At 39.7% G+C, this 23,029-nt stretch overlaps 1 protein-coding gene across 21 annotated transcripts in view; it reads left to right on the top strand.

Moving 5' to 3' along the window:
- TENM3 (teneurin transmembrane protein 3) overlaps positions 1 to 23,029 on the top strand; it is a 1,290,863-nt gene that overhangs the window by 1,254,333 nt on the left and 13,501 nt on the right. For all 21 annotated transcript variants that reach the window (XM_054295903.1, XM_054295906.1, XM_054295901.1 and 18 more), the window contains 3 exons: positions 301 to 1,175; positions 17,454 to 17,629; positions 18,315 to 18,550. In XM_054295903.1, the coding sequence (XP_054151878.1) occupies positions 301 to 1,175; positions 17,454 to 17,629; positions 18,315 to 18,550 (1,287 nt within the window). The remainder of the gene's footprint in view (positions 1 to 300; positions 1,176 to 17,453; positions 17,630 to 18,314; positions 18,551 to 23,029) is intronic.

Here is a 23,029-nt window from a genome sequence, read left to right as displayed (position 1 = left end):
CTCTATAGTTCTTTATACATTTGTGATGCAGAAAAGTATTGCATTTATTGGAGGGGAAACTCAGCCTGTATTATAGTTTCAATGCAACTGGCTTTCTTTTCAGTAAAATGGATGCCTGAATATTGTTCCCTTTGCCTTCCTGAAGACTTTAGTTTGCTGAATGTATTCATGCAAGTTCTTCAGTTGCGATTGCTTAAAGCAGATAGAAAATATCCTTACATCGGTATCTAAAACTGAAGGTTAATTAATTCATTTAATCTGCACTGGTTAGCTGTTTGACAAAACACTTTATTTGTTTAGGTTCGTCTGGAGTGGCCTACAGATTTAGCTATCAACCCGATGGATAACTCCATTTATGTGTTGGATAACAACGTGGTTCTGCAGATCACGGAGAACCGCCAGGTGCGCATTGCCGCGGGGCGGCCGATGCACTGCCAGGTGCCGGGCGTGGAGTACGCGGTGGGCAAACACGCCGTCCAGACCACGCTGGAGTCGGCCACCGCCATCGCCGTGTCCTACAGCGGCGTGCTCTACATCACAGAAACTGACGAGAAAAAGATAAACAGGATAAGGCAGGTCACAACCGATGGAGAGATCTCTTTAGTTGCTGGAATACCCTCGGAGTGTGATTGCAAAAATGATGTTAACTGTGACTGCTACCAAAATGGAGATGGCTATGCTAAAGATGCCAAACTCAACGCCCCTTCCTCCTTAGCTGTGTCTCCAGATGGCACCCTCTATATTGCTGACCTGGGAAACATTAGGATACGGGCTGTGTCAAAGAACAAACCCTTAATGAATTCAATGAACTTCTATGAAGTTGCTTCCCCAACTGACCAAGAGCTGTATATTTTTGATGTCAATGGTACCCACCAGTACACTGTGAGTTTAGTCACCGGGGACTACCTGTACAACTTCAGCTACAGCAATGACAATGATATTACTGCCGTGACCGACAGCAACGGGAATACCCTTCGGATCAGGCGGGATCCCAACCGAATGCCAGTAAGAGTGGTCTCTCCTGATAACCAGGTCATCTGGCTGACCATAGGCACCAATGGGTGTTTGAAAAGCATGACTGCACAAGGGCAGGAGCTGGTCTTATTTACCTACCATGGCAACAGTGGACTTCTGGCAACTAAAAGCGATGAGACTGGATGGACCACTTTTTTTGAGTAAGTACATTTAAAAAAGTCAGATGCCTTATAGTTTTATTGAGTTCTAAGGACCATTTGAAATGTTTCTGGGTGAAGTAACTGTAAAGTTAACCCTTGATAGCAAAAAGCACAGAAAGATACTTTCAGTTTCCCATGCTGACTTCCTCTGTCTTACTTGTCTGACTTCTTCTGAACATTGGGTCTGAATAATTTTGAATTCATTATTTTGAACTTCAGTTTTATATATTGAAATAATAGTGAGACAACATTTCACTCTTGTCAAGAAATTTGTAACTCAGACAACCATGGGTTTGTAGATTTGCATCAAAAACTAGATTTTCATCCCACTTGCTCATTAGATTGACATTCTTCTGCTGCAAATACTGACAAGAAATTTATCTTTGCTGCTCAATTATTTTTTTTTAAGAAAAAGCATTTCTGCATGTTCTTTTGTCCAAAAATAACATCTGGGTGGGTTGTAAAAGGTTGTGTTTCACTGAGTGGAGGGTTCACAGGAAGGATCTGCTGGACAGCACAGCAGGCTTTCACACAGGTGAACCCAGTTGGAGGAAGCTGAGAAAAGAAATGTGTGCCATGGGGGAACTGTCATTCCTGTAGGAATAAACTGAAAACACAGAAGCCACCAGCACCATGTCATGTACAGGTGCTAGCACAACAGCAAGAGGTGCTGTTGGAGGTATTACTGGAACAGTAGGACTTGTAATTTTACCAACCTCAGGAAAAATCTTTTCAGTGAATTGCTTTAGCCTTTGTTACACTCATTAAGTCATCAATGCCTGTTCATAGCAGACAGATTAGCAAAGCGTTTTACAGAATCCTCAATTCTATTGACTAAGGAAGATCGTGACAATTTATAGATAAACTAGTGGAACCAGAGAATTCACATACAGGCTTTATCAGCAACTTCATCTCCAAATGATCTGAACTGCCAACTGAATACACTAAGCAAACATAACAAAAATGCAGCTTAAAACAGAAACCATTATTTCAGAAACGGTCAATGTAGAATTAACACAGATTTTTTTCAGTTGTCTCTGAAAATATGTGTATTTTTAACTCACAGGAAAGACATGATGAGGTTGGGTAAGAAGGTATGGATGAAGGAATGGAAGATGTAGTGTTAGTGTGATAAGTAAAACTGTTAAGAGGCCTCTAGTTGAACTATTCAGGATTACAAAGGGCATCATGAAAATTCAGTAAGTCCCTCTTCTTTTTATTTCCCCCTCTTCTTTTCTCGTATCTTTATGATGAAATGCAGTAGCAACTGCTGCCAAGGTCAGGGCTTAAAAAAAAGCTTTCAATTCAACACACATGATAAAGAAAATAAAGTGCCAGTGTCAGGCAGTGGCAGCAAAGCCAAACATCTGTGTTCTGAGATAACTTCGTATTTCTGTCAGTGCACATTTGGCTGAGGCAGTGTGCAGAAGGACTTTGAGCACCTGTATCTACTCTCCAGCCTTTACAGATGCCCATCAGAGACACAAGAGCAGCAGGTGCTGCTTCACTGCATATTGTGTCCTGAAGCGGAGACAGGGCTAGGAATGCTGATCCCTGACAAAGACAGCAGGTGGGATGGTACTGCTGCCAGTTTTAAGGTATTCTTACAATAATCTGTAAATTGGCAGGGCTCTGGTAGTGGGCACCTTCCCAAAGCATTAGCACACATCTGTAATATTTAATTGTGCTTTGGTGCATCCACTGGGGATCTTTTTAGGTCCTGCCAAGAGGACACAGAAGCACAGCAAGGGTACACAGAGGAATGAGAAAGTGTTTGATTGGCAGGGCAAGTGTTCTCCTTCTATTGAGGTAGCCCTGTCCTGTATGCTGAGAGACCAAAGCACAGCATTAGGTGGGCTGGGAGTAGCCATCCATTTCCACAGAGAGTAAAGTCAGTGTTGAACTGTGACAGACACAGCCACTTGTTTCCCATAGGCAAGTTGGGCAAGGCAGTCAGTTTGGGGGACAGTGAAGTCTTGTACAGAAATGAAAGCATCTGCTGGGTACAGCAGGCGCTTTTAATCATGCTGACATTCATACTGGCTAATTGAGGACCTAGAGTTTTAATCAGGGCAGTAATTTCTCACCATGTTGGCTGTAGTTTCTGTGTAGCCTGCTGTGGTGTACTGCAGTAGCTGGTGGCTCCTGAATGTGTCTTAATGGTGTCTGCCTGATCACAAAAAAACTGGATATTATATTCACTATTCAGTGGGTGATGGGTCTGTCGTTTTCATCATGGGGAGAATTTAGGGTGCTGTGTGTCATGAAGCACACAGCTATTTCCTGACTCTGCAAATAGCCATCTTTCACACCTGATCTGCTTTCATGCAGACTTTCTGGTCTGAGTTAGGTTATGTCCAGCTGACTTACAGAGAGCCCAAAGGGCAGGCTATTCCCCTCAGTAACTATTAGGATTATTTGCAAGCTGCTGCTTATGCAGTTCCTAAACAATTACCTCCAACCAATGTCTCGTTAGAATTCCCAAGCTGAAGTAATTATAGAGACAGCTAGGCAATTTCACTCTCCCAAATTTGCAAGTGTATGAGGCTTTTGCAGAAGCAAAGATATTTATCACCTCCCTGTAGCCATGGTGAAGCAGTAATCTGTTTAATTGCAACAAGGAAGATTCAGATCAGACATTTGGAGGAACTTCACGGTGAAGATTTTGGAGCCCTGGAGCAGACAACAATGATAGTGACCCCTTGCCCTTCATAGACTGTCTTTAAAAACAGATCAGACGTCTTTCAGGACCAATGCAGGAAGAACAGATCCTGCCCTGGGGTAGAGGTTGGACTGCATGACCTCTCAAGGTCCCTTCCAGTAATGTTTTCTGTGATGCTCTGTACAAGTTAAAACCAAAAATAAAAAATTGTACTGATTACGTAAAGCCACAGGGAATAAGGGGCAGGAGGAAGGCACTGTTTTACTTTTCTTGCCAAAACAGCATTCTTAAAAACATCCATCAGTCATCATAGCTGCTTGCTTCTTTTGAACATAAAATCCCCATGCACCAAATCTATGTCTGTATATTTCTCTTTTGAAGGAAAAAATAATTGTGAACACAAGTCTTTTGCCATTTTTTATTATAAGATCAAGTATAATTGTGACTTGTTGGCGCTCATGATTTGTCACATTAAATCTGACAATGATGGACTTTGAGAGGTTTCTGCTACTATTGCCAAAAGAGATGGAGCCCGTGAATTATCACAGAAGAGTTTGTGTGGGGGTGATATGATGTACAAGGGTGTCTCTCTCTCAGCTTCTGCATATTCATGTTTGTGGGTAGTATGGGCTGAACCATTTCCACGTGAAATGTTTTCTGTTGAAAAAAACGAAGCCTTGTTAAAATGGAAAGGTATCCCTCAAACATCGAGTGAGGAATAAGAAATTCTGAAAATAAATAATTCTGGCTCCATAGCATAATATTTCAACTTCATTGCTGAATGCATTTTCTTTTAATATCACAGTTAATTTATGTATTTTATTTACTGTGTTACTCAAATTTTCAAAATATTTTGAGAAAAGGTTAGAATTTCTATTCCATGGCGAATCCAGACTTTCTTCCCACTCATAGCTAAAAATGTTCAACTGTTTGAATGTCCAGTGGACCAGAAATGCCTTTTATCAACTAGTTTGGAGTATAGCTGGGTTTTTTCACCTTTCAGTTGTCACAAATCTGTTTAAGTGGCTGAAGGAAAAATACAGTGCATTTAGGAATAAAAAGTTCAGCCTTGGGAGCAACTCAGGAATAGCTTGGTTAACTATTCTTCTGTGCAAGTCTGGTTGTATAAGTGGAGCATGGATCCAAATAACTTATTTCAGCTGGGTTCTCAGTGGTTTGAAAGCAGGTTTATGAAAATGATTCAGTCTTTCTTTTTTCCTTTTCAGAACAAAGGGGAAATATTTGCAAAAACATTGCATCCCAAAAATTGGCAGTCAGTGCTCTGGCACATACTAAAACATTTGGTCTTGTTTCTTTTCATGGCTTTTTTCCACAGTTTAAATCACACTAATATCAGATCCAGAAAAAATTTACTTTTTTTTTATTTTAGCCTGGACACTAATTAATCTATAGTTTATTTTTTTAGTCTCTTCTTTCCCTGAAGAAGGGAAGGACTGACACACAATAAATGGTTTTTTACATTCTTTTTGGTTTTTACAGTGAATTTGTAACTACTAGCTTGAATTACTTAGGATATAATACAATCTGTTTTCTTTGTTTACAGACTTGGGGGATTTTTAATATCTTTATGGCAAAATGGACTTGTAAATTTCTGTTCTGCTAAGGGTTATAGTGTACTGATCAAAAGTGACACCTTAAATTTCAGGAATGTGTACTTTTTCAAAGCACTGTTGCTCAAATTCATAGTAACTGTTACCTGTTTTCAGAGGTCCAAAAACTTGCTGAATAAAAATGATGTTAAGAGAGCATTTACAGAAATGATTGAAAATGCATGCATACTAAAAGAAAACCAATGGAGCCATATCAGGCTAAAAGTTGCCCAGATTAGGTTTTATAATGAAATTATAGTATCAAACAAGGTATAAAAGTAATCAGCCTAATCAAATTCTCTTACAAAATTCTGAGATATCTGAGCTGGAAACTATTAACTGTAACTGCATATTATGTATGCATAATGTGAACATTTAAACAGCTAAATCTTAAAAGTTAAACTAATTATCTGCATATTAGCATTTTGGAAGTGACACTTCCTAGCTAGCCTATATGGCATTATTTCTATGCAGCAGTTTCCATTGTGATTTTACATACAGAAAGCTAAGCCAGGTGCTTACAGAAATACAAAAAGAGCATTTTCTCTTGACCTAGGTTTTGAAATACCAGAAGCAAACGCCCAAGAAGCCTTGCAGGCGCCCCTGTGCAGTGGCCCAGCCGTGCCAGCCTGTGGCTGCTCTGTGGCCCTTGGGCTGTGTGAGGAGCTGGCAGAGGCTGCTGTGGCAGGGAGGGTCCCTGCAGGACACGGGGCTGCAGTCTGTGCGCCGTGGGAGCGCTGGCACCGTGCCCGTCTCGCACAGACACGGAGTCGTTCCCTTCAGCTGCTCGGGGACAGACCCTGCCCAGCCCAGTGCTGGGTGCCTGGCATCTGCCCTCTGGCCCGGCGGCTTCTGCAGGCTCCTCTCTAAAAATACAGCTGCTCCTTCCCCCCTCAAGCTCTTCTGGAAGGTTCAGGTTGCTTGTGCTCTCCTTAGATCTGAAGTAATCCCAGCAGCCCCTGTTCCTTGTCTCTTTTCAGCTTTCTCATATTTTTCTTCCTCTTCTTTTAGAAGCAGTGTCAGCAGGCAGAGATCTGTTTCAGACTAAGATGGCTCCTCCTCTCTGGAAATCCACTGCCTTTCTTCCATTATTCCATTTTGCTCTCCAGACCCCCTACTACGTTTCCTTACTTTCTTACCTTGTATCTTGCTCCTTTCCACATCTCTCATTATTTCCCTAAGGTGTGTTTGACTTTCCTGCTTTTTCCTTCCCAGCAGTGAATTTCTTTGCAGTCTCCTGTTGTATCTCTTGACAGTCCATCCAGTGTCTCCCCTGACACTTTATGCCCTGAGCTCATTTGTCTTCTCCTTCCCCTCCTCTCCCTCCCACTCAATCCTTGTCTTCAAGGCAACAGGAAGCAAAAAGAGTGACATTAGCAAGCAGAGTTCTTACAAGTTTACTTTGCTCCCACAGTTAAATTAACGAGCTTTCCAGCTATTTTGGAAAGGTGGTGAAATCATGCAGAATGTGAAATCCTTACAGTAATTCATGGACTCTAGAGAATCACAAGCAAAAATCTCTTTTCACTGTATGCTGCAGAGTTTGCATATTATGCTTTTATTAGCAATGCATTCAGTGCTGTGGTTTCCCAAAAACTCTGTGATACAGAGTCAGATATTGCCTCTGGCTTGGACTTGTTTAGTTTCCCCAAGTACCAGGCACATCATCTGTAACTGTCAACAGTTGGCAACAGAGAATAGAGTGTTTTGCAGTTTTTCTTTTGCTTCATCTTAATACATTGCCTGTGGAGTCTGGCTTGGAAATAGTGAAATTTGGCTATGGAAAAGTCTATGGAACTTATGCTGAAATGCAAGTATTTGATTTGATCAGATTAAAATTATACCCTAATAGTAGTGTCAGCTCACTTGCACTTCTACTGAATATTAAGAGGTTCAAAATTTTCATAATTACTATTTCTGTAACATTTCAAGTAACATTTGTGAGGGGTTATTTTCCTGTAATATTTGTGTTTCTATTTGTGTTCATTTTTCTATCCTATTTATACTTCAGTACTATGAGTATCTAAAAATGCCTAGGGTTCTTGTTACTTTCAGTTTTGGGGCTTTCATTCTAATTTGATTCTGCTTTCTTAGAAATACCAGAACTTTGTACAAAATTGTAATCTGGAATTTTTTAATCACTACTAAACAACACTATCTGAATGTCCTTGGTATCATAGTGCTTTTTAGGTATTCTTATCATTTTACAACCTTTGGTACCTTCTGCTTTTACTGCTGCTGCTTCTTCATCAGTGTAAAATACAGTGGCTATAAAATAATTACCATATTCATTCAAGCACTTTTGTTTAGCCAGTTATCATGTTCTTGCATTGACTTTTATGGAATCACATGAGCCCTTGATTGCAAACTGTGACATACAAGTGCAGTGTCTTTAATCTTCCCATACTATATGTACTCAAGCAACAAAAAACATATTCTCTTCATTCTTAATTGTTTTCAAACTGTCTTTTTGGGAATATTTTTGAGACAGCCAGTCCTTGCATAAGTGCCTCTGTATCCACATTGCCTGGCATAATGCAGCATGCAATACAGATATTTCTCTCTTACAGCATATTTGCTTCTCCTCCTCTCAATAAGACACAAATTTAAGATCTAGTAGCCATAACCCTCTCTTACATCTTCAGTAGGCCCATGGAGGCAAGGGTGGCCAGAAGGCAGTTAAAACTCTTCCCCTCTATTCAAACAAGCTAAGTATGCCCCCTACCCAAAGAGAACTTGTAGGGAAAAATATCAACCTGACATATTTAATTTGGGTTGTTTTTTTTTTTTTTACTTTACACTGAATACATCAGCACTACACAAGGATGTAACTGTTTCATGCAACATGCAATTTCTGAGAGGAACTCAGTGATGGCTGTGCTTGCTGACAGGACTTACCATGTTTCTTGTTATGATAAATCATTCAATACGTTTTTTAAATTTCTATATTCAACTTTAAAGAATAGGGGTTATGTCTCACAGTTTTCTAAATCAGAATTGTAACTCAGCTTTATAGTAGCTGTCATAATACAACATTATATTATTTAGTCTTATAAGATTTGTGCTAATATGGGAGACAAACTTACGGTTTCAAACTCATCCTGCTTAATAAAAAACAGCCATGTTAAAAATAACCCATTAATATATAACATTAGATACGGATGTGGCGTTTTTTAGAAAACTGCAGTTTGTCCCCAGATTGCCCTGATAGCAGTAGTATGTCTCATAGATCTTCTGCTAATCTGCTAATAGATCTTCACCCATTTCTTCATTCTTGCATGTTACTGTTTCTTCTCCTTAGAACTAGGCTCCATAATAAAAGCAGACCTGAGAAGCCATTGAATAGATAATAATATCAACATCAGAATGCTGAAGACACATAGCAATATTATTACATGTTACGTGTATGGAAAAGAAAGAATTGCTTTGATTTCTGTCAAAAAAGTCAGCATGTGATGTCTCTGGTTTAAGAGAGCACTTAGAAGTAAGGATAGTGCTGCAAAATAAGCAGTTCTGTTTGTATTAATGAAATAAATGTCCTGCACTGTCAACCCAGTCAGCTCTGTCCAGGCTCCCAAAAGTATCTGTCTCACTTCTGGTTTATGAAGGACTCCACAATACCATTTGTTTAGTTATTGACATGTTAATGATCTTGTTCCATGGTAGTTTTCTTTGTCAAACAGAAGTGAGGGAGGCTAGAGTCAAGCCAGCTCACCTTCCTTGACACTCACTAAGCAGGGAACCTGGTGTGGTGGGGGTGGAAGGACAGCTCAGGACCCATGTGAGAAGGCTAATCTCTGTTTTCAGTCATGCTGTATTCAGACATATCCTCAAGCCCCATCAAGGGACTTGGTCTTCCTTGCTGTCTCAGTGAGGCCAGACTGATCAGCTCTCTAAAAAGCCTACAAGGGACATGCATTTTAAAGCCTTACCTTTGGAGGTCCCCCCAAGAAGGGAAAGTTCTCACTTCTGAAGCCTGCATTAATTGCATGTGACTTGTACTCCCAAGGAATAAGGTTGTTACTCTATATTAACCCAAAACCTGAATCTAAAAATTATTGTTTACTATCTTGGTATTCCACTGCCCTAAAAGAAAAGAAAATACACCCATCTAATTTCATTTTCCCATTGCTAAATTTGCTTTTCAAACATAATGTAATTTAATAAGTTGATTTGTCCACTTTTTGTGACCCTGTAAAAACAGCTTTGTTGAGTTTTTACCTTTCAAAATAAAAATTAGATTAAATTAAACCCCCACCCTACCACCAAATAAGAATTACAGGGGGAAAAGCAGCATTACAGCTTATTCTGTGAACATAATGTCTGGCCAATCAGACCAGCCTTATGTCCTTTTTTCACTAAAGGCCGGTACACTCAGCTCTGACAGTGTAAGCAGACCTTACAGCAAGGAACAATATGTCACACAAAGTATATATACACCAACATTTCTCTTAGTTGAAAGGCCATACTCTGGTATTTATATCCGCAAGGCACACAGTTTATTTGTGCAGTAATAGATGAGCTAAAAAGCAGGGGAGGTGACACACAGACAGGGCAGCAGCCCCGAGGAGCCCTGAGGTTAGGGAAGCTGCCCGCTGGCGCACCCTAGCAAACCCAGAATCCTTCCTCTGTGCATCCCACAGGGTTCAGGGGCAGTGAATTCCCATTACAGGGAAGTTGAAAAGTGAGAGATGAGGGTGGAGGTCTTGTAGTTAACAGCCTAGCTGCTGTATTTAGTCTCATCTTCATAAGAACGAGCCCCCTTGAATTGCTCCTGAATTCGCTGCACTCAGTTCAAAAGAGTGTGAGCTGCTGAGGCACACCCCCAGCCCTGGGAAGCTGCTTCATCCCTGACTAGCAATGCCTCTCATGTAAGCCCCACTGCCTGCATCCATCTCTAGCAATGCCTCTCATGTAAGCCCCACTGCCTGCACCCCACTGCTCTCAGTGCACCCCTTCCCCAGGCACACACTCCAGAGCTATTCTTCCTGCTCTTCAGAAAGCAGTGGCTTCATTAATGCTGCTCATTTGTGTGAGTTTGTGTGCATGTAGGCTGCATGCCAGATATGAGTTGTGAGAGACTCCTTGGTTTTGTGGCTCCTTATGGGAATATGGCAGCAGTCAGGGCAGCATGGAGGACTGCTGTACCATACAGCAGTGAGTGAGAAGTTTGGCAGTATTCTGGCAAAAAGTAAAGCATCCCCAGCATGGTAAATTCATGTATCGCTTATTTCTCCACAAAGCACCACTCCCCCAGAGTACCTGGTGCCAAATACCTGGAAGTCATTTTGGATTGGGCTGTGAAAGTGGTCAATCTCTCACGGCACAGGCACTGAACTGAAGCTTGTTTGTCTGGTCGTGCAGTGAAGTGGAAAATGAGCATCAGAACCTTCTCTGTATGGAAGTGAATGAGCTATCATGGGAAAAGGTGTTGATTCATTCCTTTGAGCTCCCTTTCCAACAGACACATTTCCTGCAGTGATTCTCGTTCAGAGTGCGCCTGTTGTTTTGCAGATGAGTTATGGCTGTCAGGAAGGGCCTATTTAAGTGAATTGTTCACGTCTGGTGTGCTGAATGTTGGTTTACAAAAAAAGACTGAAAACTGTCCTTTTAACATTATGACAAAATAGGCACAACAAATAAAAAGCCTCAAGAGCTGCAGTTATAACAGAAGAAGGTGAAAAGAGAAATTGCCAATCACTTTCCAGCTGAGGAAATCTCTTCATTAAACCTGGACTAAAAAATTCATCCTGACCACGTTGCTAAGATAAAAGACCATTACCTGAATTATTTAACCAGCTGTGCAGTTTTATAAGACTTCCCCAGACGAAAACAGAGTGAAGACCCTTTCCCTATGGAAAAGCCATCAGATGAAGGCACAGGAAAAGCTTGAGTTATCTGACAGTTGGATGGACAGGGGGACAGATAAATGTAGCTGATACTAATAGTTTTAATGACCTTGTAACTTCTTTGGTTTTGTGAGTTTGCATTTTTTGCCCAAATTCCATTAAAAAACAAGTAAGCATATAAATTTCTGTCCAGAATTGGGAATCTGGCTGTAGTTAAATTTAACTTTTTCCTAGAATCATTCCAATTTTCTGTAATTCCTGTTTATCCACTTTTTTCTCAGAGCTAGGCACAACAGAAGGGAAAAGGAAAATAAAAAGGGACAGGTGAAAGGAAAAGGGAGAGGGAGAGGGGAAAGGAATAATGCAGGAAAGAAAAGGAAAAGAAAGGAAAATACTATTTTCATATATTTAGAATTCTGTAAAATTGGAAAGAATGTTGATTTTTTTGATAAAATCATATAATATTCTGAGTTGGAAGGGACTCACAAGGATCATCAATGTCCAGCTCCCAGGCCTGGCCCTGCACAGAACAGCCCCAAGAGTCACACCATGTGTCTGAGAGTGTTGTGCAAACAATTCCTTAATTCTGCCAGGCTTGGTGCTGTGACCACTTCCCTGGGGAGCCTGTTCCAGGGCCTGACCATTGTCTAGATGAAGAACCTTTTCCAATATAAACCATATCCAACATAAACCTCCTCTGACACAGCTTCATGCCGTTCCCTTGGGTCCCCATCATGGTCACCACAGAGAAGAGATTGGTCCCTGACCCTGCACTTTCCCTCACAAAGATGTTGAAGCCCACAGTGAGGTCTCCCCTCAGCCTCCCCTTCTCCAGGATGAACACACCAAGTGACCTCAGCTGCTTCTCATGCAGCTTCCCCTCAAGGCCCTTCTCCACCCTCGTGGACCATCCTTGGATGCTCTCTTTATCTCATTCTTACATTGTGGCACCCAAACTGCCCCAGCACTCGAGGTGAGGCTGCCCCAGTGCAGAGCAGAGCAGGACAATCCCCTCCCTTGCCTGGCTGGCCATGCTGTGCCTGCTGTACTCCAGGACAGGGCTGACCCTCCTGGCTGCATTTTTTCTCATGTTAATAATATTCCAGATATGAAAAAAAGGAAAATGCTATCACTTCTTAGATAACAATAAAATAAAATTTTAAAACTCCACTTGTCATAAATTACAGACTACTAATATATATCAAATTGTCATTTGCTTTCTTCTTGCTAAGCAAAACAAGATATTAGGAAGACTTACCACATATTCTTTATTGTTTGAGTTTTTTGGGATTTTTTAAATTGTTATATCTCCAAGGGAAGTCATAGTTTAATATTTCAGGTTTCCCAATATAATTGTAGTGTGAATTCACAAGCAAGATGCTAAACCTTTTAAGATACAAATACAAATGTATTTTGTGGAAATAAAGGAATATGTGCAGGTTATATATGAGTAGTTATGGATCCATTGAAGTGTCTCTTTCAATCAGACTAAATAAGAAATGCAAAAAAAAAAAAAAAGAGCAATCATTTCTGTCCATGCATCTTCAGACTCTTCAGATTATTTTCACCTTTTTCATTCTTAGGCTCATTCAGTCTCTCTTCAGACATATCAAAAGCAAAAATGCATATCAAAAAGAGGAAAGCAATGTACAAATTGAGTAAAGGAAAAAAATGCAAAATTCATTATATTCAAGTTGAAAGTTTTTTTCTTTCTTTCTACAACATAATGGTTAAAGGTGGCCAAAACTAGAGCTTCCAGTAACTTACCATGCCCAATTTTAAACCAGTAGGGGACAGGAAAGCTCCCTACAGGTGAAGAAATGCTAATGAAAGTGATGACATATTAACTGTGGGCTTCTTTCCTTTTGATTGGCAAAATAACCATTTTGGGTACTGGTTGAGAGAAGGAGCTACTAGAGTGGCTTTTCTTTACCATCATTTTCCAACTTTGAATTCGCTTTCATTTGGGAGGGACTAAATCTGCAGTGTGCTACAGAGGCTGAATACAAGTGAAAGAATGTATTTGGAAACCAAAATTCTGTCATGTTAAAGACAACACTGTTCTATGTAAATGCAGCTTAAAGGGCCTTGACAAGCCAAGGGAGACATTTCATTGCCAGGTTAGGACAGATTTTTCAGCATGTTGTCAGCATGGTATGCACCTAAAAAAACAACACATTGCACTCCTGAATGTCAACCTTGAACCTTCTGTTCTCACCTGCCAAGAAGCAGCACTCAGGTATAAAAGGCTTCCCATTAATAGTTTGAAATAAGTAGGGTAATGTTCCATAAATTTTTTAGCCATTCTTGGTAATCTGAGATGCAGAGAAAATACCTAATGTGAGTTGAGTGAAAGTATAACAGTACTTTTCGACTGTCAAAATTATACATGTCTATATTATGAAATGTATTCATGCTTCATTTCTCTATTGCAGCATCCCAACTAATAGTATAATCTGTAACCAGTCTTAAATACTTAATACGCATTTGGACTGCATGTCTTGTTATCTGAAATGTGCTGGAACTGGTGTGCCTTGCTCTTCAACCTGACATGTTTACAACAGAAAAAAAAAAATCACAGAATTTATTTTGTTGAGGGATTGTGCTGCAGAAGTCTGGAGAAAAACACTGTCAGTCATAAATTAGCAATTGGCTTTAGGTTCAGCCTTTACTATACACTTTATTTCTACAGCTCCCTATTCTACATTGAAATAACTTCTGATATAAAACATTAATAAAGCTCTGCATGTTGGGGTTGAGCTAAATGTGCTACGGACTAAGATAAAATACACTTGAGAAACAAGTCAAAAATAAAGAAAGTAGGACATTTCCATCTGTGGCAAGGCTTACCAGGAAGTTATTACTGCAAAGTGAAGTGTCCTACATAGCCTAGAACAGAAAATGGTCTGGGAAGGCATGTAATTAAAACTGAAGGAGATGAGCAATGGAAGAGAGACTTCCAGCAGGTGAAGAGCAAAAGGTCGAGAATCTGGGAAGCTGATAATCATTATCTCTGAGAAATTCTCACTGCTGAAGTGGAAAACTATCTGGCAGTGGCAGCTCATCCTAAGGAAGAAAAAGGATTTGATCTAAGGGGAGCTTCAGCTAGCAGTGGTGGCAGCTGCCCCCACTGCTGCCTTCAGAGTTATTGACCAAATATGAAGATTGTTGCGTTAATGCCAACAGAAGTGAGCTGAGCAGATTAATGCCCTCAAGGTCACGTCCAAGGAGCAAGTTTCTGGTTTAGATTCTTGAAAAGTTTATGTGAGACTCACTCTTCAGGAATTGAAGAGGTTGGTGGAACGGCTTTGCTGTGGAGCCTGGCAAAGGAGAAAGATCAGAGGGCTCCATGGTAACACATGTGCCTGAGCTTGTGTTTGGATGAAAAGATCAAAGAGGCTGTGAAATACCAAATATAGGCACTCACCCTCTAGACTTCAGATCTCATTCCTTCTAGGGCAATTTCAATATTAGAACACTAGGCAGATAAAAAGAAATCGCTCAGTCTAAAACTGACAATCTTGGATGAATAAATTCACCTTGGCAGCAGAATGCAAGGATATTTGAATGTAATAAGAAAAATGGCCTCAGAATGCCCAGAGGTGTGAGTGATGTTGCTATGCTGTGCATTGATAAGGTTTTGATTGTGGGCAAGAAGATAGCAAGTATAAAGTAAGTTTAGTATTCGATGTACAGTGAACAAAATGAAGGACACACATAGCAATCTGTCACCAAATGGAATATGTAATGAATTGTAGAAAGGCCTATTTCCCCTTTTTCTTTTTGTTCCTGGCTATAAAAGTGTGAGAAATCCTATTCTTACCTTTCACATCTCAGTCACATTTTCTTCTTGCACTAGGATGCCTGAACCAAGCAATCACGGCTTTTAAGATTCTTTCAGCTTTTAAGTCATGTTTTTAAGAACATTAATGTGTAACATGATTTCTTCCTGGTCTTTGAACTCTCCCCCACTGTAATATTAACTGCTTATCTCAGGCTCATGATGTGCCTTCCCATATTTGTGGAAGACGAGACCAGTTCAAGAACTACAGGCACAGTCAAAAAATAATAATGTGGAAGCAAGAATGCATAAAAGGATAGCACAGTTCAGTGCTGCATACTGCACTAAAGCCACACACTGTGCTGAATACTACTGATGTGTAGCATTTCCCAGCTCAGGTGGTATACTGAGAAATATGGTAATTAGTTTCTCACAGATACTGTGATTAAAAGGGCAAAAAGTTCTTACAGGGAAATCTCACCATCTGTGGCTTTAGTAAGCATTGTATGAAATAAAGACCAGTACCGGACTACTGTAATCAAAGGATAGAAGTAATTCCCAACAAAGTAATTCGGAATCATTTTCAAACATAAAGCAGAAAATAGAAAAGGACACTAATTGGACAATATATGCTCCCCAGGGAGTTGGAAAGGGAAGTTGTGCATGAAAATAAAATAAGTTCTTGGAACTGAGGCATGAGACTGAAGGTCATGAATAGGCTAGCAGTCACATTCATGCACAAGGAACTTAAGTATGTTTGTTTTGGTCTCCTGCATAAATGGAATATCTCAGCTTGCCAAGTCCAGTATGTGAAAAAGAACCACAATTAGGGACAGAAACACACTGGAAGAAACCGCATTATCTTGAAATGTACGTAACTTCAAAAAATAAGTTTTCTCACTTGACTTCCCTGGCTTGCAGTATGGTTTCTGATTTTTAAACATTCTTTTCTCTTGCCTGTTGCTAAGTGAAAGTCTTACATAAACAAAGGAAATCAACTGTGCTAAAAGGATGGAAATGACTGTATGCAAAAAGCTGTCAAATCTACAGAGTAAGCAAACTGGAAGAAAGCTTTTCTTAAGTTAATCCTTTCAGTTACAGCAATGCTGTGCAGTACTCATGCTGTTCAGAGAAAGGTAGTGTTGTGGGTTACAGCTGTTAGGATTAATTCTCTCATTTTAAGAAAAAGAGTTTCTGTGGCCTCAGTGATATGCTTGGGGCTTTTGGGGGGCTTTTTTTGGTTTTGCTTTTCTTTTCCAGTAGGAGCAATTTTGATGATAAATATCAGCATGAAATGTGTAGCACACTGTGAGGACCTGCAGGGTCATGTTCTAGTTACTTTAAGAGACTAAGGCGTTGTTCAGCTTCCCCCTACATGGTCACAGGAGAGGGATGGAAAACTGAGAGCAAACAGGTCATAAGCGGGCATGAAATCCTCCTTCGGATGCTTTTTTCTCTCTGTTGCAGCTATGGGCAGGCTGTCCTTCAAAACAAGGAGCTTCAGCTGAACACCTAGGCTGACAAATCAGGACTCTAGCACTGGAAGAGCTAATCTTAAAGACAAGCTTTATGACCAGAAGTTCACACAGTGCTTTACTTCTCCCTATACTGTGACCAAAATGCATGTTTGGATTTGGATTTATAAGCATGGTCTCTGGTCATGTACCAAGATCTACTTCAATTACAGAAATTCTATCTACCTATTCATGTTAAATGGATATATAGCTGTTGGGTTAAATAAATGTCAGTAGACACAGAAAAAAAAAAAATCTCATGGTTTGTGTCACAATTCTCAATCAGTTCACAAGTAGTTAACAGTTAGAGATGCTAGCTGTTCTGGTTTCCAGCTACAAGCAGCTTAAGTAGATTAAATATTACCCCAGACTCTGCTCATAGTAATACAAGGGACATTAAGCACTCAGGAGTACAGGTGTTCTGCATACTCATTGAATAGACACTCCTATTAAGATACCCTTATTTCAAAAAATTTGAGGATTCCTACAGTAACAGCAAAATCTACTCCAGTAAGAGGGAGTAAGTACAGAATGCTACAGAATTTAGTACCAATAAATATGCTTCCTTTGAAATGGTGAATTAGATGTGCAGCAGGATCTGGTCACACTTCAAAGAGTAATATGCAGAGCTGAAGATCCATCTGTTTGCTCTTGCTATCATCATTGAGGCTGCTGTATGTTAAGCAGTCTTTTGAGTACTTCAAAGCATGTTTGAAGCCTTTGCTATGCCTATCCCATGCACACAAAAAAAAAGCAGAAGTGCCTTAACAATATGAGTAGCTGGTGTTTTTGTTCATTTCAGTTGTAAGTGAAAACAATTTGTTCCTGCTATATATCATTTCTGGACCTTTTTTTTTTTTAGCTATGATAGCGAGGGCCGTCTAACAAATGTTACATTCCCAACTGGAGTCGTCACTAACCTTCACGGGGAAATGGAAAGGGCCATTACAGTGGACATTGAGTCATCCAGCAGAGAGGAAGATGTCAGCATCACTTCCAACTTATCATCAATCGATTCTTTCTATACCATGGTTCAAGGTACTGTAAACAAAAGATTTCTCACTGGCCTGAAAATTGTTTTCTTCTGGTACAAGCAGCTCCAAATAGGATTGAAACTCTAGGGGCATCATGTCTGGAGGAAGGGTTGATACACACACAGTTTTACACCTATACAGAAACAACTGTTCAGGAAAAGCAGTAGTATTGCAACAGAAGTAGCATTAAGTAAGTTTTCTAACCAAATCGATTTTGTAAGCAGCTATTGGAAGTAGAATACTTACTTTATATTAAAAAGGAATCTTGGAAAGAAGAGATGGATTGAAAGGGAAATAGGTACAGAAATAGTATGAAGTGATATTTTAGCTTAAAAGCAACTTGTAATATCCCAGCCACCACATACTTGCAAAAGTGAATAGTCATAGTATGCTTAGGATTAGGCCAAAAATGCCTAATTAAACAGCAGAGAATGTGTTTTGTGCCAGTCCAAAGAACATGCTATCAGGATGAGACTTTCTTAAGTGTTTAAGAAACTTTGATGATAGGTCCTAAAGGCATTTTTTTTGTTCCTCTGGGATATACTTATTCTTAACAATCTCACCCTGTCTCTTTATTACCATTGGGTCAGTTATGTGCAGTCAAGATGCACATATTGCATAAAGTGTCCAGTACAAAGGCAGTCTTAACCCATGTAGGTAACCTGTAATTCTCTCTCTGGCCTTTTCAGATCAGTTAAGAAATAGCTACCAGATTGGTTATGATGGCTCACTGAGAATCCTGTACGCCAGCGGCCTGGACTCACACTACCAGACAGAGCCACACGTCTTGGCTGGCACTGCCAACCCAACCATGGCAAAGAGAAACATGACCCTGCCGGGGGAGAACGGGCAGAACCTGGTGGAGTGGCGATTCCGGAAAGAGCAAGCGCAAGGAAAAGTCAACGTCTTTGGCCGAAAGCTTAGGGTAAGCACACAAGCATGAGCAGTGTCTACTGCATTGTCATTAAGGAATGAGGAAATGTAAACACATTCCTGTAGGTATTGCCATCCAGCACCCACAGAATATTCACTGTAGACAAGCTGACCATAGATTGGGAAGTACTTGGTTTTATTACTTCATTTATTGGCTGTTTTATTTATTAATTGCTGTTTTCTATGTGTCATGGTTAAACCCCAGGCAGTAGCCAAGCTCCACACAGCTGCTCACTCAGTCCCCCACCGGCAGCATCAGGGACAATTGGAACAGTAAAACCCAGAGAACTTGTGAGTTGAAATAAAGATAGTTTAATAGGAAAAGCAAAAGCCACACACACAAACAAAGCCAAACAAAGAATGAATTCACTGCTGCCCATGGGCAGGCAGGTGTTCAGCCATCCCCAGGAGAGCAGGGCCCCATCACATGTAACAGTGACTCAGGAGGACAAAGCCATCACTCCAAACATCCCCCCTGTACATACTGAGCAATTGGGGTCACCTGTCCTGGCTGTGTCTGCTCCCAGTCCCCCATACAGCCCCAGTCTGCTCTGCAGTGTGGCAGTACCCAAAGCAGAAAAGGCCTTGGCTCTGTGGAATCCCTGCCCAGCAAAAATGAAAACATTTCTAGGTTATCAACCCTGTGTTCAGCACAAATACAAAATATAGCCCTGTAGTAGCCTCTGTAAAGAAATACCCCAGCTAAAATCAGCACTCTGTGGAATTAAAACTGTTGGGTTTAGCTTGGAATGGCTAAAAAGAATAATTGGAATGGCTAAAAAGAATAATTTTCTGCTTTCCTTCACTGTTTTTCTTTCTGGTACTGAATTCATGTAACTGATTCAGAATCCTGTTCTAAATTACTCTACCATAAGTTAGCATGATCTCTGGGTTTGGGTTTTTTTTAATTTTAAATTTAAATCGTAATAAGACAATTTTAATTTGAAAAAAATTTTAGAAAAGACTTATGGTAGAAAGGGTTTAACTGTATGTGCATGAGGATGGCATATTCCTTTAACATATGTCTTTACCACTTTGTTGGCATTCCTTCTTCCTATATAGTGAGTGAAATACAAGTAGGAAACAAACTATGATTTATGACAGCCATTTGGTAAAGACAACACAGATTAAGCATTTAAAATTGTGTTGCCAGGAGACCATTTCAAGATCAAAGGTTTGACTTACTATTAGAAATGAACTCAGTTCTTTAAAATAAAGCCTAGGCAGTGTATCAAATGAAAGTAAGTCATTTCAGACCACTTGACTTCTTGCCATTTGAAGTCTTAAAATATTTTCTATCTTCCATTGGGACAAGAAGGGAGGGAATGTTGTTATGCAGGTTATATTCCTCTCTACTACTTTCTCTATAAGAGGAATGAGCTTTTTTCCAAGAAGGAAGAACAATTATGCACAGCAGCAGCTGCTTAAGAACAATATATTAGTAACTACCTGTGGCAGCTATCTTACATTGGTAAGGAAGAGGAAAAGGAAGCCATAATTCTGAAGCTCATCCTTGTGGTTCTGGTTCATAGGCATGTCATTTTATACCAGAGTGGTATAATACACCTGCCAAGTCCTTTGTGAAAGAAGCCCAAGAGAGGTTTGGCAGTGAAACAAATCACCACAAGCACAGTTCTCAGAAGTGACACTAAGTTTTGGCATTTAAGTGCAGTGGTAACAGTTAAAAAGAGAAGTAGAGTTGACATGGGCAACTTTAACTTAGGAGATTTAAAAAAAAAAAAAGAAAAAAACACAAGGGATAGATTTAACAAGATGGGAGGGAAAATGAAAGATTACAGATTAGGATAAAATAATACTCATTACATAGAAATGGGAGAAGTAGGGCATGCAGAGAATGAGCTAATAAGAGACAAATGCCTAAAAAAAAGGAAAGAAACTTGTCAGCAATGAAAAAAAAAATAGAATGTTTTGTGAAAGTTATTTACATGGAAAGATATTACCAAAATGTCAGTTGGGGATGGATGGGGGGATGTAGGAAAGCAGAAAAAGAAAACAAGAGAAAGAAGAACAGGAATAATTTATGGAGCGCATAATTTCTATGTACAGACAGATATGTCACCAACATTTTTCTGCAAAAAGAAATGTAGACAAGAAACAGTGACAAAATGTATTGCCAGTAAAGGTACCCATCTCTGTGACACTCACTGTGTTATGCATATGCAGTATCTAATGGTAAAAAGTACACTGTCAGTTAATATTAGTTCTACCCAGTACTAGTAATCTTTCTAAAGAAATTAATTAGGAATTATGTTGCCCTTCCTCAACAGTCTTCAGTCAATTTTGATTTTGCTCTGACTTGGTTTGTAATTGTTCAATAAGCTAGTTCTTCTCTGGAGCTGTATGTTTGGTCTGTAAGCTGACTGTGGGCAAAGGTGCTGCCAGTCCTGTGCATGAAAGAGCCTTTTTAGGGCCTTGGACTGAGGGTCTCAGATAAAGGAGCTGGCATGAACTCTGTCTCAAGGGATGCACCCAGAGCAGACAGGTAGCACAGACAAGGGAGCTCACAAGAGGAGTCTCCTCTCGAGACCTGACATACCCCAGGCTATGCAGAGGTCCCCAGCTTTCACGTGACCTCTTGAATCTCTCTGGAAGACACAGCAATATATTCCTTTAACAGAGGACTCAAAGACAGATTTCATACTTCTCACTGGAAAGAAAAACAGGAATTAAAGTAGAGGAGAATAGATGGAGACATAAATTAGTGAAACATATCAGGACAGTAGGTAAAGACTGTCAGAAGACTCAGTTTTGTGTCATTAAGTGTTTCTTCACGGGAAATTTCCTCAAGTACAGTTTTTATCATAATGAAATCCAGAGGTTTTAAATGTATCTGGAGTGTGGTTATCTTGGACACAATAAAGACATTCAACTTTCCCTTAAAAGTATTTTTCTAGCAGAGATGTTATTAAGAAGCACTTTAGAGAAAGGCACTGCTTTAGCTGAGATGTGTTATTCCATCCCTACACTGCCCAATGAAACAAGCTATTTCACCAAAACTCATTGTTACTCTAATTGCCATCTCTATTGTGGGATTAGGCAAGAACAGCCAAAATTTCACCAAATCTCATATTCCTGAACGCAAGAGCTCTGTCAGCAACGTCTGAAAGTAGGAAACTGGCTGGAAGAAGAAGTTTTTCCTTTCCTTCCCCTCATATCCTGCCCTTACACAGACCTGACAGATGGGAAGTGAAAAGGCAAGCAATGTTACCATCCCAGTTAGCAGCTAGGGCAGTCAGACAGTGGATTAAGTACTTTGTTGCAATTTATACCGAAAGGATGTGCTTAGCCAAGAAATTAACCACAATTGCTTGGACATCCACCTTAACCATAAAACCACCCTTCTTTCTTTGCCAGTTCAGAAATCAGAAGAGTCCATTTTAACTTCAGTGTCTAATCCTGAGAGGTGGACAAGAAAATGTATAAAAATCATAATTAAATGTAAAATAAGGAAGGGGAGGGGGAGAGAAAGGGAAGGAAAAAAATCAGAGAAGCAAAACAGGCCAGGACATGCAGAGATGAGTGCAGGCAGACACTGGGGGGAAAAAAAGACAGAGACAAAGGAAATTTAAAAATTACTTTAGGTAAATGAGCTAATGCTAGACGTCAGAAAATTTAAAGAAAAACTCCTGAAAATCAGTTTTAAAAATTACAAAAAAGGAGTTGAATGGAAGCACTTCACACTTAACTTTAACTTACTTCTAGAATCTGTCTTGTAGCATTAATTTTTCAGATTATATTTTAATAACTTTTGATGGTTCATTAAATAGGTAAAACAGCTATTGTGCACCTGCTAGATTTAGTGTTCTTTACTTAAAAGATTTACATGAAAGTGTGATTATTTTTTTTCCTAAATTGATAGTGCAGATTCTTCTCATGCCAGTGATTTCATATAAACAAAGAGAAAGGTATTGTACATAAATAGACAGAATAAGCAAAAAAGAGCATTTGGAGGAACTTTTTTTCTATTTACCTATGACCTATCACCAGCACTTTAGTACTTTTTGTAGCAATAATAAAGGATCTAATTTATATTGATCTCTCTGAAGCTTAGTAGCCTCAATATGTAAGTACCAACATTCATGGCATGTGGAGTTTTGAAATTTCAGCCTGAAAAACCAAAAATCTTCCAGTCATTTCTTTGGTGCATCCCTATCTATTCTCTTGTTCTTTTCTGAATGTTATTTAGCCATCTTTGTTTACCCTTTGTAATGTATGTATGAGGTACTTGAAACAGAATTTTTTTTAAATTCTTAATACACATAGCTCTCTGTCCATTTCTACCCCACTTCCCACATGTTCACAAAATACATTGTTGAAAAAAATCTCAGTTATCAGTTTTTCACCCCACATGGAACAACTTTAAAAAGACACAGAAATGGTTTACAGATGAACAAAGAAATCCTTGAGGGCTGTTTGAGAACACTAAAGCACAATTCAGTGCTGAGAGGAA

Source organism: Melozone crissalis, unplaced genomic scaffold (genome assembly GCF_028551555.1).
Source record: "Melozone crissalis strain CALT ecotype California unplaced genomic scaffold, PUWL_Pcris_2 ptg000006l_1, whole genome shotgun sequence".
Classification (NCBI taxonomy): Eukaryota; Metazoa; Chordata; class Aves; order Passeriformes; family Passerellidae; genus Melozone; species Melozone crissalis.
This window is presented reverse-complemented; position numbering and strand designations above follow the sequence as displayed.